Source organism: Penicillium atrosanguineum (assembly GCF_028827265.1).
Source record: "Penicillium atrosanguineum strain IBT 20685 chromosome Unknown utg000002l_segment0_segment0, whole genome shotgun sequence".
Lineage (NCBI taxonomy): Eukaryota > Fungi > Ascomycota > Eurotiomycetes > Eurotiales > Aspergillaceae > Penicillium > Penicillium atrosanguineum.
In genome coordinates this window covers 25422-41183 of record NW_026623134.1, presented here as the reverse complement: position 1 = coordinate 41183, position 15762 = coordinate 25422, and the positions used below count along the sequence as shown (strand labels likewise).

The 15762-nt window shown below is 47.0% G+C and overlaps 6 protein-coding genes across 6 annotated transcripts; 2 read left to right on the top strand and 4 right to left on the bottom strand.

The window, feature by feature from the left end:
- Positions 1-1470: 1470 nt before the first annotated feature.
- N7443_001752 (uncharacterized protein) lies at positions 1471-2172 on the top strand (the record flags this gene model as incomplete). Its single annotated transcript, XM_056881808.1, has 1 exon — positions 1471-2172. One exon carries the CDS (start codon positions 1471-1473, stop codon positions 2170-2172), a length of 702 nt encoding a protein of 233 aa, XP_056743649.1.
- A 4653-nt stretch (positions 2173-6825) lies between these two features.
- N7443_001751 (uncharacterized protein) lies at positions 6826-7111 on the bottom strand (the record flags this gene model as incomplete). Its single annotated transcript, XM_056881807.1, has 2 exons — positions 6826-6923; positions 6949-7111. 2 exons carry the CDS (start codon positions 7109-7111, stop codon positions 6826-6828), a joined length of 261 nt encoding a protein of 86 aa, XP_056743648.1.
- Positions 7112-7742: 631 nt separating this feature from the next.
- Positions 7743-8870, bottom strand: N7443_001750 (HotDog domain-containing protein; the record flags this gene model as incomplete). The annotated part of the gene is made up of 1 exon (XM_056881806.1): positions 7743-8870. The coding sequence occupies one exon, from the start codon at positions 8868-8870 to the stop codon at positions 7743-7745; it is 1128 nt and encodes a 375-aa protein (XP_056743647.1).
- A 1771-nt stretch (positions 8871-10641) lies between these two features.
- N7443_001749 (uncharacterized protein) lies at positions 10642-11475 on the bottom strand (the record flags this gene model as incomplete). The annotated part of the gene is made up of 1 exon (XM_056881805.1): positions 10642-11475. One exon carries the CDS (start codon positions 11473-11475, stop codon positions 10642-10644), a length of 834 nt encoding a protein of 277 aa, XP_056743646.1.
- A 715-nt stretch (positions 11476-12190) lies between these two features.
- N7443_001748 (uncharacterized protein) lies at positions 12191-12613 on the top strand (the record flags this gene model as incomplete). The annotated part of the gene is made up of 1 exon (XM_056881804.1): positions 12191-12613. The coding sequence occupies one exon, from the start codon at positions 12191-12193 to the stop codon at positions 12611-12613; it is 423 nt and encodes a 140-aa protein (XP_056743645.1).
- A 1028-nt stretch (positions 12614-13641) lies between these two features.
- On the bottom strand, positions 13642-15024 carry N7443_001747 (ankyrin repeat domain-containing protein; the record flags this gene model as incomplete). The annotated part of the gene is made up of 1 exon (XM_056881803.1): positions 13642-15024. One exon carries the CDS (start codon positions 15022-15024, stop codon positions 13642-13644), a length of 1383 nt encoding a protein of 460 aa, XP_056743644.1.
- Positions 15025-15762: the final 738 nt, after the last annotated feature.

Here is a 15762-nt window from a genome sequence, read left to right as displayed (position 1 = left end):
TTTTGAAGATCTTGCGTTGCCAATGCGGCAAAGAAGTTGCAGTGAGCCAGTTGCTATCGGGCAACCCTGAATGATGGTTCCCCAACTTTGCCATAATAGATCCGTTCCAATCGCGATCTAATCGAATGATTGAAACCTCTTCAACATCAATCATCCCTTTGAGAAGCCATACTGCGGTTGTCATTAATGATTGAAGATCATCTGGACGGCCCAAGTGTTCCTGGAATTGGCTCAATACAGACGAAACCTGCATCGCCTTCTCGTCGCCCGTGGATACCCGTGACCTAACTTTCGAATATGAATGAAGCTCGGTCTGTGTTTCCATTGAATTCGAAATGTCAGATTTTTGGGCAAAGCCTCTGTTGCGCCTACCGCGAGGGTCAAAATTATCGTTTTGTCTATCTTTTTCCAGCTCCACAATGAGAAAATCTTTCAAGGTCGGACTCTTGTGGACTGCACACCAGAATGGCGTTTTATGGCTTGACTGAGAATCGATAATTGAGAGAGGGAAAATGATTGGTTGACCAGTATTTTGACGAAATTTATCGTCTGCGATGGCATCAACTGAATCCAAGAAATCTTGAACGCACGCTTCATCCAGAACTTCGGTCAAACATTTCAGACCAAAAAGTTGTTTGGGGGAACACCCCAAGACTATAGACGAATTATCAGTCGCGGCTAGAATCTCTGGCGCATCTTTTTCTTTCTGCTGCATAAGCAACATGACGCCGGTGGTTGGGACGACAATGGGAATGCTGATGATTCCATCCATCTCGAAACTTTGATAATTAATACACAATGCATTTAATGCTTTCTAGTATAAGGAGATCGCCTAAGCTTGGAAAGGTCGATAATCTCCTATCCCGATCTGTGTCAGTAACCTTTCTCGTTGGTTAAGGCTTTTTGTTGTCGAGGGACTTGAGAGGAATTGAGGGAAGGAATTTGAGTGATAAGCGTGTTCACTTACTCTGAGCAAAAAAAGGCTCAGCTCTTTGGCCTTCCATTCACCCAAAACTCGAGATGCAGGGATTTTTGGAGTGAGGAGGACTTAAAAGATTTGAGGGGTAGAATTGATTCTCTTCCGAAACAGGGCCCCACTCAAAGGTGCCTGGTTGACTCCGTCTTTGTGGCATTAATTGCGCTTTCTCGATGAGCCAACCAGGGTCGCACAAGCAGATCGATCACAAAGAGCTACGCCCTACTCTGAAAAAACCGATTGCACGCACCACTGATCGGTAAATTTGCGATCACGTCACTGTTTCAGGTTGGCAGAGTCATCTTTAGACCTGCCCTCGCCAGAAATATCAATGATGAATAAGAAAAATTTTCGGTGGCGATGCGAGCGAATCGTTACGCCTTTCACTAAAGTTTGAGAAGGGGGCAACTCGATGGTGCATGTTTTGCTTTCCTCCGTATCTGTCGGTTGAGGGGCGTGCGCGCTTACACCCTGTCTCATTACATTTCTCACAAATGCCTTCTCACATTGAGGTGTTACCTTCTGAGTTACTCCTTCTTATAGCCTGTGACTTGACTGCGGTGGATATTTTGCAACTTGTGCTGTCTTGTCATCGGCTCCATGAAATTCTCATCCCTGAGCTATACAAAGCGGGAAGTAACCCACTGCGAGCGCTACTTTGGATGGCTGAGTCGGGGAGGATTGACATGATCCCGTTTATTCCTCATCCGTCTCGACTCGTCCACGAGCTTGATCTCTGGTCATCGAACGACGAATCCAAGATCGAATCCAAAATTTTGGAGCAAATCAAAGACCTCGCAAGAATCCGAGAGTTTGATCCCATGACTCCATTAGTACTGGCAGTACAGGAAGGGCATGAAGACATCGTGACTTTTCTATTGCAAGAGGGTGCCAACCCAGACACTCGAGATCGATCTTCGATAGAGACGCCCCTTGCAGCTGCAGCCTATAACAATCGCCCGAGACTCGCTCAGATATTACTAATGGAGAATGTCAGCCCAAATACGATGACCGGTCTACATACTCCACTTGACTTCGCTGTGGAACGTGGCCACGAAGCTGTCGTGAAGGTTCTCCTCGACAACAAGGCCATTCTCTCATGGACATATCAATACTCGCTCCTGATTGGTCACGACAGACTGGAAAAAAGAATGAGAAAGCTTTTGAAATGCGGTTCATATGTAAATACAAATTAAATTGTATTCGTCAGCTTCATATGCTCGAGATATATCCTGAAAGGCACATTTCAATGAATCCTTTGTCCCAATCCTATTTTTCGGGATTAGCCTCCCCTCGATCTGGTAAGTAGTGAACATGTATTAATCGTCGCTACTCGGGCTTTCCCCCGCCGTCCAACTCTTCCTCGCGTGTGAAAACCATTTGATCTGATTGCATTTGGCGTGGGGGTGATAACGGTTCGCTGAAGATTTGCTCATGGTCGGGTGATGAGCACATTACAGTGTCTAACGGGCTTACAGTAGTATTGTGGTCAGCAAGATTACGAGTCTGTAGCTCGCTCTGTGCAGTTATGTTGTACGTTTCACGGGGCTGTAAGGCTGCCATTCGGACAGCGGGCACGTGATCAGATCCATAAGATCCACCGCTTCCGCTGTTTGGACTGTTTGCATGTCTCCAGAAGGTTCCAGCAACAAATGTAACTTCCATACCCTGACCAGCACGTGGTATGTAACTGGACTATGTAAGAGCCTGTATTCATGATTAACCGGGAACTTAACATTCCGAATATTGCTCCAAAATTGGCTTAGCGTGGCTTGGCATTGGGGCTCAGGAAACAAAGAGAGTGTAGGGGGTGACACCGATTTCCGGAAATAGTGTAACTGATTTAGAAACTACTTTGGATATATCTACTCAGTAGTGCTTGGATAATCTTTATCTTGAATTGGGTGGCTTCCTATATTGATACCAAACCCTGAGATTATACATACCCATCTTCAATTAATTTTGCGAGCTATCTTTCTTGTTTGACCTTCTTAGCTTGCTGATGGCCTCTATTGATATAGAACGCAGATTTACAAAGGTTTACCAACTTTTGCCACATCAATATCCTCCCCATTCATCGTCAAGTCTTGACCCGTGATTAGACAAGGAACCGGATAGTAGGAGCCCTGGGAACATTAGACTTTTTGTCATTTGAATAGTGCCTGGCAACATACTATTTGCGATCTGAGAAACTCCCAAAACCCTGATGGATCCGCAGATAGAATATAAATTTGTCCCGTCTCACGAAGACGAATTCCCAGGCAGACGTCTGCTTCACACATCCTACTATATTCGCACGCCTTTTTCATCAAATTGGACTTCCGACGGCCTTGTTTTTGGCGTAATAACTTTCTCTTTGAAGAAGAGCGAGGCGATAGAGAAGTTGTAGCGGCCATGACGAATCTGTGTCGCAAATTACGCCGGAGAATCTCTTAATTGGGGTTCACTCAAATAGAGTCGAGGAGGCGTGTAGTATTATAGCTGCAAGTCGATCATAAAAAACCAAATGCAGTCTCTTCGGAGTCACCAGAATCTGAAAGACCTTTTGGCCGAGCAAATTGAAGGAGCCGATCGAATCGATTTCTATCTCTAATCACAGCCCGAGAGTAGGTGGACAAGCTACTTGAACGTTGCACTGCAGCGAAATCACAGGGTTTCAGATCCAATATTTGAAGAACATCTGTTTAGTGTTCAAAGTAGCCTGTTGAGAGCAACAAATATACAATCTTTCAAATTCGAGGGAGACAATGTGCTCTCCCGATTAATATTGTAGTTCAAATTTCGATCAGAACGTATGGGTGCGTTGAAATGCGCAATGAACACGAAAATTAAAAAAAATGCAAGAACAAAAACTGTGGAAGTGCGTTCAATGAGTATTTATTCAAATACATGGATAACGTATTGGGCCCCAAAAGGCCCGTCTGGGATATTACGCCTAGAGCCTATACGAGTAGACTTGTGGCAAGCTAGATAATGTGTATCTCTACGTGTTTGTGTGTGTGTGTGTATGCGTGCGTGTGATCATTATCCTCGAACCCTCAGTGATATACAATTTGTGTATTGCGATACAAGTGTAATTACTAGTTTCAATCTAGGAAATATAGTCACAGTAACTGTTTTTACAATTGGTTAGGTGCCAGTCCTATTGTACGTAATCTGAGGGTCCTAGGTACTGAATATATGCAACATCTTGCTTACCGCTAGTTGCTAGAGAGGTGATGCCCGTTTCATGTGACGCCGCAACGTTCACGAAGTATCTCTCCCTCTCAGCCAGTCACCGGAGACAGATGTCCAACTGTGGACGCCCCATACCAAGGACGGCGCTAATGTTTGATAGTATCGGTCGGTCGCTGGCACTCATAGCTGCATCCAAATATTGTGCCGAGAATAGTCATTCTTACTGGCCACTAAAAGAGACATTGTGGCTAGGAGCGACTGTCCTCCGAGGCAATCGTCGAACCGCCGGGCCTGGATGTCCCCCTTCCCTGAGGCCCTTGCGATGAGAACGTGAGAGATCTCCCGCCCTGAGGGCTTTTATCAACTTGTAGCGATGAAAATGTAGGGCCTGAGGTGACCTTGGACCAGATCGGCCAGGATCTCTGGAGACTGTTTGGGATAAGATATCCAAAGAGGCTCCCTTCTGGAACAGCCAACTATATCTTTCGAGATGGCGTATGTTGTGAGATTTTTCGCTTTTGTCGTAATATTCGCGACAGAGTCTGTTGATTCCACCACGGACCTCTCGAAACGAAGCGCCATGAGAGATCAGCCAGCTTAACTGCCTTTCATAATCGTTCGAGCGAGCGGCGCGCTCAACAATATCGCCACAAGTGATATACTTCAGTGAGGCTCCACGTTGGGTCAGAATATCCAGGCCAGAAGTCATACCATTCTTACGATAGGCGTATGACAATATGTGGCCTTGCGATATGTAATGGCATTCTTTTAATTGACAGTCCTCATACCATTGTTCCAGCTTCTCGCCGTCCAGAGCCTTAATATCTTTCAGTTTAGGTGTAAGAGTCCCACAGCCGAATAAATCCCACATTTGATGAGAAATCGCGCGGAACTGTAAGTAATCAGGAAGGTCAAGGTTCATTGCGATTAGTTCCAAGATCTCCAATGGTAAAGTATTGAAAGATGCCTTTGTATGCCGAATGGTATCCATGGTATATCAATAAATGAGAAAAGCAGGTGAGTTCGATCACGATTGAACGTCATGGGTTGCCGGCGCGAGAACTAAGGTAAAAGCGAAAGACACCTTGGGGGTGGGGAAGGTTATGTATATATGGAAACTTCTATCACGTGATGATGCCGCCTTGATGTTTCATTTGTTTGCAGTGACCGGGAGCCCCACTAGTCAAATCGCGGCGCTAAGGGAATCAAATCAATAACAGCAGGAGGCCCAAGCTCAGAATCCTATTGGTTATGTTACGTCTGGGTGGTGGAGTTGGCTGCATCTGGTCCGCGGCACAATCCATAGGCAATTCAAACGGTGGTGCAGGCAGTCAAAGTGTGCGCGATGCAACCGCTGAGCGGCCCAAGCGAGGGCGACTCTAGCGACGGCGAGCCTACGAAGGCATGCGCGCTTTGGGTCATAGCTCGCTCTTGAAGGACAGATAGCGCCAAAGCCCGCAGCAAGGTCTAGAGGAAAGAGAGCAGATCACATGCGATGTAAATGGTGTATATCAAGGCCGTTAACGGCACGGTCAATCGGTCCATCAGGTGCCCTTGGCATAGTCGACATGGTCCGTCGGGGAGGAGAGGGTGAGTGTGGGTTCCAGATGTTGGAGAAGACGCGAAAAAGATCACGCCTGCTCTACATCGGGCAGAAGCGTGCATAGGAAAGCGAACTGGCTTCCCACATTTGAGACGAAGGGGCACCGTGCGTAACCAGCTAAGTGCAAATATTATGCATAACCGCCTAGCAAGTCGTCATTTGGACTGCGAACTCCCAAGCCACACAATACCCTTTGGCGTTGGTTCTAAGGCATCCTACACCACTAATATCGAAGAGCCAAGTTTTGCTTTCTGCATCATATCCACTATGAATATGGTCAAGTATTGTTCCTGCAAAGACCTCAAAAGACCTCCAGAATATGGTGGCTCTAGCACATGTATCAAACCGTCAGGGACATGAAGCTCTATCGTTTGCAGTGCCAGACAGGCATACAGTAGAATTCGAAAGCAGATTACCCCCCAGACACTCACGCTTTCTTTCCCAGCGCCCCACTACGATTGCGCTAAACCTAGTTCGGTCAAAAAAAAGTCACCACCCTCTTTTCTTGATGTACGTCTGGTAGATCATCAAGATTACCCGAATTACAGTTTCCGGCATTGGGTAGACTATACTTGCCGAAACGGCCTGTGGTTGAACAGTATAAATGAAGTTGGGTTAGGAGAGGCTAATGGCAGAGGCCATTTTCGGCACGCAGGCTTGATTATTGATATTTTAAGTCCTAGAGTTGATTTCGTATAACACGTCTGCGGGCATTTGAGTGGTAGTGAGGGGCCCGGAGGAGAGGCTGCGGCAGACCATTCGTTGAAACATCCAATTCTGGCCACTCAGGAAATACTAGGGCTCAAAGCTTCGCCCTTTGGAGCAAGGCGCTTGTAACATCTTTGTTTAGGTGTACCGTTCGAGTAACGCGGAGACAGATTGCCCTGTCGTTTCTGGCGGTGGAACTCGCGCATAATATGCGATCGGAAGGGCCCGCTCTTTTCCGCGGTTCTCCAACTTGGACCTGTGTTCGCATTCACCCAATAGATACGTGATGGAAGGTTAGACGGCTTTTCAAATTGAAAGCCAAGATCATTACTGTGAGTAGACTGTTGTCCGGGCTTTTGGCTTAAATTTGCTGGATTTGCTGGATTTGCTGGATTTGCTGGATTTGCTGGATTTGCTGCGGTTGCTGTACGTTGTGACCATCAACAATCTGGCTTTTAGCTTGCAATAATAGAAATGAACTGACATCCGGAGCCCGTAGCGGGATAAATGCTCATATGCGACGTCAGAAAACGAATTGACATCTTATCCTCCTTCTTGCAGGAGTTACCAGCACCGAAGTTCTCATATTTGGTACGCGGTGTTTCCTCACAGCTTTCGTGTGCATGTAGCATACGCGTAGGCTTCATGATTTGACCTTGATACTTTAAAGAAAACCGGCGTCTTCGGAACTGTGAGTACTATATTAGAACACATGGTATCTAGGAATATTGGAGACACATCGACTGCTGCTTTGCCCGCGGGGTTTGTTCTCTCACCGCTCTGTGATGGGCAGTCAACTTCTATTCGTTTACGTCAACTTCACGGCACGGTATAATGTTTGTCCGGGTCTACTAGGGCGGGGTACGTTATTCGCCATGAAAGATCTCAAAACGTTCTCACGCTCTTGCACTCGGAGGATTATAAATCATCATTCTCACTTCGCGCTAGTTAGTTACCCTCGGGTTTTCGTGGGCGGGTTTTGGCGAGGCCTACCTGTGACAGCATCACGGCACGTGACCGATCACCAACTTTTTCGTCCGAGTTTCTATTGGCTGAAATCATTTTGCCTGTCCTGCTATCAGTTCTAGAATTATTAAGAAATGGGAAACTGATTTTATATTATCCAAAAGAGGGTTTACTGATGATGCCCAAGAACTTAATTTATCGGCGTTGTGGTGCTGTACGTTTATGGTAAATTTTGCACTATAGGAAGAGCTTGCACTCCGAGGGACTAAATCAAGGCAGCTAACATTCAGTCTTTGCCTCTTTGGATCGCATTTATGGGATAATGACAACCGATCTCCCAATTCCGGTATATTCAGCTGCCACGTCAAGGGCAGTCTTCCACTCATCTAGAGGAAAACTCTTCATATTGACAAACTTTTTGCCACGTGGAAATCGGCCACTTTCCAGCATCTTCAAAAATTGTGATATATCCTCTCTTTCATACATGAATTTGCCTTTCACGGTGATGTCCTTTGCAATGAGCTCAAAGCTTGGTATAGGGCCGTCCATAAAACCTCCCATGAGGCTAACACGGCCCTTGCGTCGGATAGCCCTAATAGCGCTGTTTAAGTGCGGCGATTTGCTTGCTGTTGGTGGCGAAAGATCCAGTACAGCATCGATGGTTCCAAAGGCTAGAAGTGCATTCAAATCCTTCTCCTCATCCCCCGTCATCTTGACTGTCTCGATATTGGCACCCGGAGTGCCCTCTGTCACATTTGTTTTCAGTCTCGCCAGCTCCTGCTCATCCCGGCCCATTGCAATGGTGTTGGCACCCATAGCAATTGCAACCTGAACGCCAGCACCCCCGAAACCGCCAGTGGCCGGGCAAACAAGGACAGTCTCACCGGGTTCGACCTTGATATCCCGTAGACCGCCATAAGAGACGAGGAGATAGCTGATGTATATTAGGTCAAGGATATCGTAACCTAAGCCTTGACACAACTTTGGTTCATTCAGAAGGATACAATTTTCCAAAGGAAATTTGGTGTATTCAGCAAATGTTCCATTGCGCCAGACGTCTTTCATCAGCTTTTTACCTCGTTCATTGAATCCATCCGAGACTCCGGATAGGATCACAGCATTGAGATCGTCGCGTCCACGGATGACGGAATCGAGATACACCAAATTTCCCGGCTGCAAGGCGATGGCATCAGATCCGACTGCGACAACACGCCCAATGGCGCTGAATCCGCCGATCAGTGGCTTAGGAAGAAAGTAATCTCGCTCCCCATCGTAAATATCACGTTGATAGGACAGCACACTAGCACCAAGGACACGAACAATGGCGCTGCCAGCCTCGACTTGTGGAGTTGGGAGTGACTGAATTTGAAGGCCACTTAAATCCTTTGAAACTGATTCAAAAACGAGGCCACGATGTCGGGACGGAATATTAAAAGCCATGTTTCACAGCTGGATACAGGCGGCGGATAATTGATGGATGTTGGAAAAGCGTAAAACTTTTTTGTTGGCTTGTCAGCGTTCGATGCAGCGATGTGAGACAGAACTATTTATGGTTGACGAAGCTCTTTTCCACCGGACATTAGAAGGAGGAAGCGTATGTCCGAATCCCTCGGCCGGTGCTTTCGATCTTAAGACCGGCTTCTGTCATGACGTATACTGGGACCTGAGATATTAGGATGGCCGGAAGGGAATTCAGGTGTAGGCAAGCCTACTCCATATCGTCTTCGAGTCCGTTAGGACCGCTGATATGCCGAATCTTCAATCCTAAATGTCCACTCAATCAGTCGAGATACTCTTTATAGCAATCACTAGCAATTTGAGAAGCGTTTACAAGTTAGCCACTCGATCGATAATATTACGAGGCCACGAGATTGAGGATGATACCTGCTTGTCGGGCCTTTCGGGTTTGTCGGGGTTTTCGGGTTTGTCGGGTTTGTCGGGGCCCATGCAGTGATGTAACAAAAGTTTGAAACCCCCTTCTAGACCGCATTTTCCCATCAGGGTAACAGGACAATACCATCAGTACAGGGGATCCAACAAATTCGGAGACTAACTTACTGTTCCTTGTAGCAATTTGAAAAGTTCCAGTTCGGTCACAAAAGTGATTTTTTGTGCTGTTCAACACCAGCGCCGCCATTGACGCCCTTGACTTCAATCGCTCCGCTAACGCCGTGATCGTGCTGCCCCTCGAGCTGTCAGACCTCAACACCGTCAAGACATTTTCGAGCAAGGTGCTTGAGATTCTAGGCCGGGACAAGATTGATTTCCTGTATATGAACGCGGCATTGGCCAAGGATGCGACGCTGCCTACGCCCAATGGATCCAAATGGTGCGAGGCACTAGTTGTGAACCATACCTGTGAGTACACGACTCTGTACAATTACAGATGAAGCTAATAGTATGTACAGTGATATTCGAAATCAGATTTACCTCGATACTCTCTCTTCTTATCTCACGGTGCTCCACTTTTCCCTATCGGGCTAGAATTCCATCATACTAATGTAGCTTCGATGAGTCCTGATAAACTACCGTAAGTATATGTACACGCTTCCCTTTCTGCCTCAAGTACTGTGTTCCTTGAAAAGAGCGTATTGTGAAAATCGAAAACAGATTCCCTTCTCGACACTCAGATTTTGTTTCTCAGCCTATCTCCAAAATCAGCCTGTCCGCATATGGCTAGGCTGTGTATTCTGGTTTATAACTAAATATCCATTCGTATCATAGGACGACAGAGTTACGTGGATTATGGTATATTATTGTATACTTGTCTTTCCCATGTTCGTCCCGACGCTTCATATGACCACATGATGCAGCTGAAAGTAGGGCTGTTTGCTTGGAGATTAATCTGTCGTTCACTCCGTTTTTATGCTGCAATATCGTTGAGGTCAGCAGCCGACCATCATAGAAACGTGTTTCCGGGAAAGCTCAGTACCTGCTGTCACGTATATCGGAAGCGGAAAGCGAAGGTGAGAATTCAAGCGCAGCACCACGTCGCCACACCATCTCACGCCATTCCGGCGTGAAGGGGCCAGGCCAGCATAGAGCAGAGTGTACTGGCTACTAAGCCTGAGGCTTAAACCCAATATTTACATGGTTTAGAAAGGGAAATTTGAGTCAATAATAAAATCGTCAAACGTGGAGTGTAGGCGTACAAATTCAGCTTTGCCAATAAAACGCGCGCGATCTGACGGTTGTCGAAAGTGACGTATTTTTATATGGCCCTATTCATTTGGTGCACCCTATACGCTATAGCGTATTCATGTTGAGATGCCAGTCGGTCAGGGTGCGCCTCGCTAAGAGTTCTCCCTCGCAGAGCAACTATATGCCCGAGGATCTCCAAAGCGCGATCGGTCTGTCCCCCGGCTTGGTACACTCTAGCAAGCATATGCTGAGATGCGAGTCGATCGGGGTGGTCTTCACGTAATGTATTCTCCTCAATAGCGACAACATACTCGAGAAGTTCCACTGCGCGCTGGAGTTGGCCATCCGCTTGATATGCTCGCGCGAGTTCATGCTTAGACGCTAATCGATCTGGGTGGTCTTCGCTCAGTATCTTCGCTTCCGCAGCGATCACACGCTCGAGCAGCAAAATTGCGCGCTTAATCTGACCATCTGATTGGCATGCCCCTGCAAGTTCATGCTGAAACGTCAGTAGGTCGGGATGCATGTCACCGAGAGACCGCCTTAGGCTTCCGACAACATAATCCATCAGTTCTACAGCGCGTTTTGTCTGACCGTCCATTTCATACGCTAGTGCGAGTTCGTGAATGGACGCCAGCCGATCCGCATTATCTTCACTGCGGCTTTCCCTTTCGATTGCAACCACGTGCTCCAGTAGCTCCACCGCACTTTTAATTTGGCCGGCCGCTTGATATGCTCGTGCAAGTTCATGCTGAGATGCCAGTCGATCAGAGTGCTGCTCACTCAGAGATCGATTTAAGACCGAAACCACGTATTCTAGAAGCTCCACTGCTCGCTCTATCTGTCCATTCATTTGATATGCCCGTGCAAGTTCAAATTGGACAAGTAGTTGACTGAAGTGCATTCTCAAAGCAGGATGGACAGAGAGGAGTGTCGTGAACCGCGAGGGGCAAGGGCTGCTGAAATATCGACGGGACGGGGCAGATTGTGGTACCCGTATACATGATCCGGGGGTTCGGGCTACACGGAGGATATCTGACTTAGATTTGAATAATCGAAGCTTTGGAGGTCTGCGTTAGTTCAGGGAGTATTACCAGCTGGTGCTGACGCGGGTAACGAGTAAACGTGACAGTAGAAGAGCGGAAGCCAGGTCAAAAAAGCCAATGAAAACAAAGAACCGTTTTTGGCCTACCAGGACTTGTCCTCTGAGCAGTAGCACAGGATTCGTCATGCAAGGTGGATCGACAAAGGAAGACAAAAGGCTGGGGAAGGAAGAAAAGGGGATGGCGGTGAGCGTTCGGCCAGGCCAGATCATTAGATTTGTCCCGATTTGAAGGCGGAAAGGGAAGCTTGTACATATACTTACGGTAATTTATCATGACTCATCGAAGCTACATTAGTATGATGGAATTCTAGCCCGATAGGGAAAAGTGGAGCACCGTGAGATAAGAAGAGAGAGTATCGAGGTAAATCTGATTTCGAATATCACTGTAGCGCAGCATTATTTGGTGCATCTCCTTAGAGAGAAGCTCATATTTTCCAAGTCACGCCTTATATTCGTCTCTTCCGGCGCAATCTGCTCGATCATAGACTCCGGTAGGCCCTCTTTCTCTTATCAGATGTCGTCGGAAGCTCATTCATCAGGCGTGTTAATAAAAGACCTCGCGGCTCCCTCCAACGCAAACCAATTCACCATCTATGGCGAAAGCAGATTCGTACATTTCCTCGGCGCACAATGGTGGCGCCGCAAACTTGCCAACCAATGTCGCGTCGTCGCTGTGTCGCCGGGCCTTGTTCCAGGTACAGGACTGAGTCGGCATAGCAAAGAGTCACTGCCGACAAACCATCCGGACGCCAAGTCTATCCCCGAGGGAGCGGCGAGTCTGAATGCCGCGCTGTTTAGGGACGATTTCCCCGAGGACCCGGAGCAGATATTCTTAACAAGTTGGGGTGAGTGGTGGGACAATTACGTTTATACGAAAGCGCTGGATAGGGAGCTGCAGGATAAGTGGTCTTGGAGCAAGGAGGATGTTGAGAAGTAGGAGAACATTAATTTCTAAATTTTCTAAAAGGGATTTTCATCTGGTATTCATGGTTTTGATCGCACAATGGACTGGCTTTGTTTCTCGCCGTCGGGCAAAGTGGTCGGTTGACGATCTCTGATGCACGGCCCTGTCTGGCTTTAAAGAACATAGTGACTAAAAAGGGGGACCTACTGGTGTTGTGACGGTTTTTTGTGTGTGAACTGTGAGGGTCTGTGGGTATTTTGTTTGCACACACACAGTGATCTATTTTAGAATTCTAGTAGTTATTACTTTGGCCACGGGGCGTCTCAACAATTATGGTCTGCCCAATGCCGGAAACTGTAGTTCGGGTAATCTTGACGATCTACCAGAAGTACATCAAGAAAAGATGGTGGGGACTTTTTTGGCCGAACTAGGTAACGCAATCGTAGTGGGGCGCTGAGAAAGGAAGCTTGAGTGTGTGGAAATCCAAGAGAATTAACTCGAATAGCTCGATGTGTCCGCTCTGAAGAGCCCTGCTCAAGAGTCGATCATTTTGGCTGTGCTATGGATTACCACCTCTTGCGAGGAGAATTCAGACCACAGCCTGGTTATAGATCGGGCTGCGAAAATGGAGACATGAAGATTTTCAACAAAGCTTTAGAACACGGTGCCGAGATACCCGTCTCATGCCAACCTGCATCAATATACCCCAGGAAAGAACGATGGCGTTATGGCCGCAGGAATTCTGATCGTTTCGAATACACTCCACCCCATTCTCTATGCATTTTAGCCGAAGCCAGAGATGAGGCCACGGGGTTCAGATGCGAGATTCAGAAAATTGATCTGTACTATCAATGGCTATTATTCAAGGGCATCTGCGACTACTGAAAATGTTACTCGCTGCAGGGGCAATTCAGTCTCGACGCCGTGATACAGAGAGTTATCCGATACAGATTGCTGCTTACTTGAGTAACTACCAAGGCCATATACTGTATCAATATGTACATTTGATGTTTAATAAAATCATCATCATACGTTGAAACTGCCACACGTGAGACGGATTGCTATGGGTTATGAAGATGACTTCTAGCACTGCCGTTAGATGGACTGATGTCGAGCAGAAGCCTGATGAGATCCGAGTGCCCCCACTGCTTAGCGACCTCGAGTGCTCTAGCAACACAACTGGTAGAGACGCCCGGGTCTTGCTTTCTGTGCTGCTCAACGAGAATCTTCACAAACTCGCAGCGGTTTCTGCTGGCAATAACCTCCAGCGGTGATTCACCACACCATGTTTGGTGAAGACTCACACCTTGCACCCTGAATAGTCGATTAAAAATATGGACGTGTCCGTCACGTGCTGCGATGAACAGTGGTGAAGGATTCGACTTGTTAACATCAATGTCCGCTCTACTAAGAAGTAGTTCCACCATAGCCAAATCCCCATTAAAAGTGGCATGACAGAGGGGTGTCCATTCCATATGGTCCATTTGATTGAGGTTGAGCTCCACGTGCTGAAGCAGAATGCGTGCTGTCAAAAAGTCCGCATCCTCCACTGCGTGATGAAGTGCTCCCGTGTCTGTCAGCCCAACAGCATTCACATCCACGCCATCCTGAGCTAATATCAACTGGATTATTTGCTTGTCGCGAGCGAGGCACAGAGCAGTTGCACCATCAATGTCTTTAGCATTCAGCTCGACCTCCTTCATCCTCAAGAGCATTTCGACCATCAAGATGTTCCCGTTTTTGGATGCCTCGTGAAGCACTGTGCGCTGGTCACGATCCACGGCTTTGAGATTTATACCAGTTCCAGTAAGAAGAAGCTGGAATATAACGTTGTGTCCCAGCTCTGCGGCGATGTGGAGAGCAGTGCGCCCATACAAATCAGTGGTGTTCAGCTCGATCCCATCCCAACTGAGAAGCATGGCGGTATTCTTTATATCGCCGTTTTCCACTGCTATGTGTAAAGGGGACCTTTGATAAAAATCTCTTGAGTTCACTTGGTCTCCATGGGAGAGTAGTAGACAGGCTATTTTTGCCTGTCTCTTTCGCACAGCCAAGCATAGAGGAGGTTCCATTTCATCAGCGTCAGCTGTTGGGAAACATCTCCCACGCTGTCCAAACTGTGCCATAGAAGAGAGGAGCATGTTCACCGAGTCCAGATTCCCCTGGTCAATTGCAACACTTAAAGGGCTGAACCCCGTGTAGTCGGGGTCGCCAATGCTGCTTCCTTTCTTGAGAAGCTGTTGAATAAGGCGCTCTTCGCAGTTATCGATAGCATACCATAAAGCCGTTCTGCCTTGATCGTCTTTTATAATAGCAGAGGTGTCGTAATGTTCGAGTATTTTGCATGCCATGGAGCTCTTGCGATGTAACAGAGCGTAGAGCAGTGGAGTCTGCTCTACCCGGTCTTGGCAATTGACATCTAATCGAGAGTCGTTGAGAAGCATGTTTAAAATCTTTTCATTTTGAGATTCGATGGCGTGAAAGATTGCAGTGCGTGAATCCTGGTCCCGAGTATTGATATTCGCATCGCGATGATCCAGAATCCTCTTCACAGTATTATATCCACCATGGCTGGCTCCCCATATAAGGGCGGAGCTATTATCATGCAGGATATTGGCTCTATATAAGAACCACAGAAAGAGAGATACAAAAGAGCGATTCACGCAAGCCAAGGTAAGGATGTGTGATGGTTGTAGACTGTTGCAGATCTCCAACAGAAGTTCAGAGGGAAGGCCAAGAAGAGGCATCTGATTTATTGATTAGTTTTGAAATTCTTGATATAGATGCAGATAGCTCACTCTCTAACAACTAGAGTCGTGTTAGATAGAATCAAGTCTAATGTAAACAACACGAGGTGGAAGGACGTCGTTAAAATACTTCCTAGAAGACATGGTCAAGGCCGGCATTCCAAAGATCGACAAATTAACCGACGGAGACTGCTTTACTCCTCCTGGGCCCGCGCCTTTTTACAGAGTGTCATTCGTCTCCGTTAATCTTTCGGCAATGCGCTAAAGCTTGTTGGATGTAATTTGCTTCAAGGCATATGGAAAGGACAGCTTGCAGATAAGCATATACGTTATAGAAAATCAAGATAGAGCAGATGGCTTCTTGACATACTTTATCCTGGGACTGTCGGATCATGTTCCTAGGAGCCATTTCTATTCCCAGAACATGTTTCCATT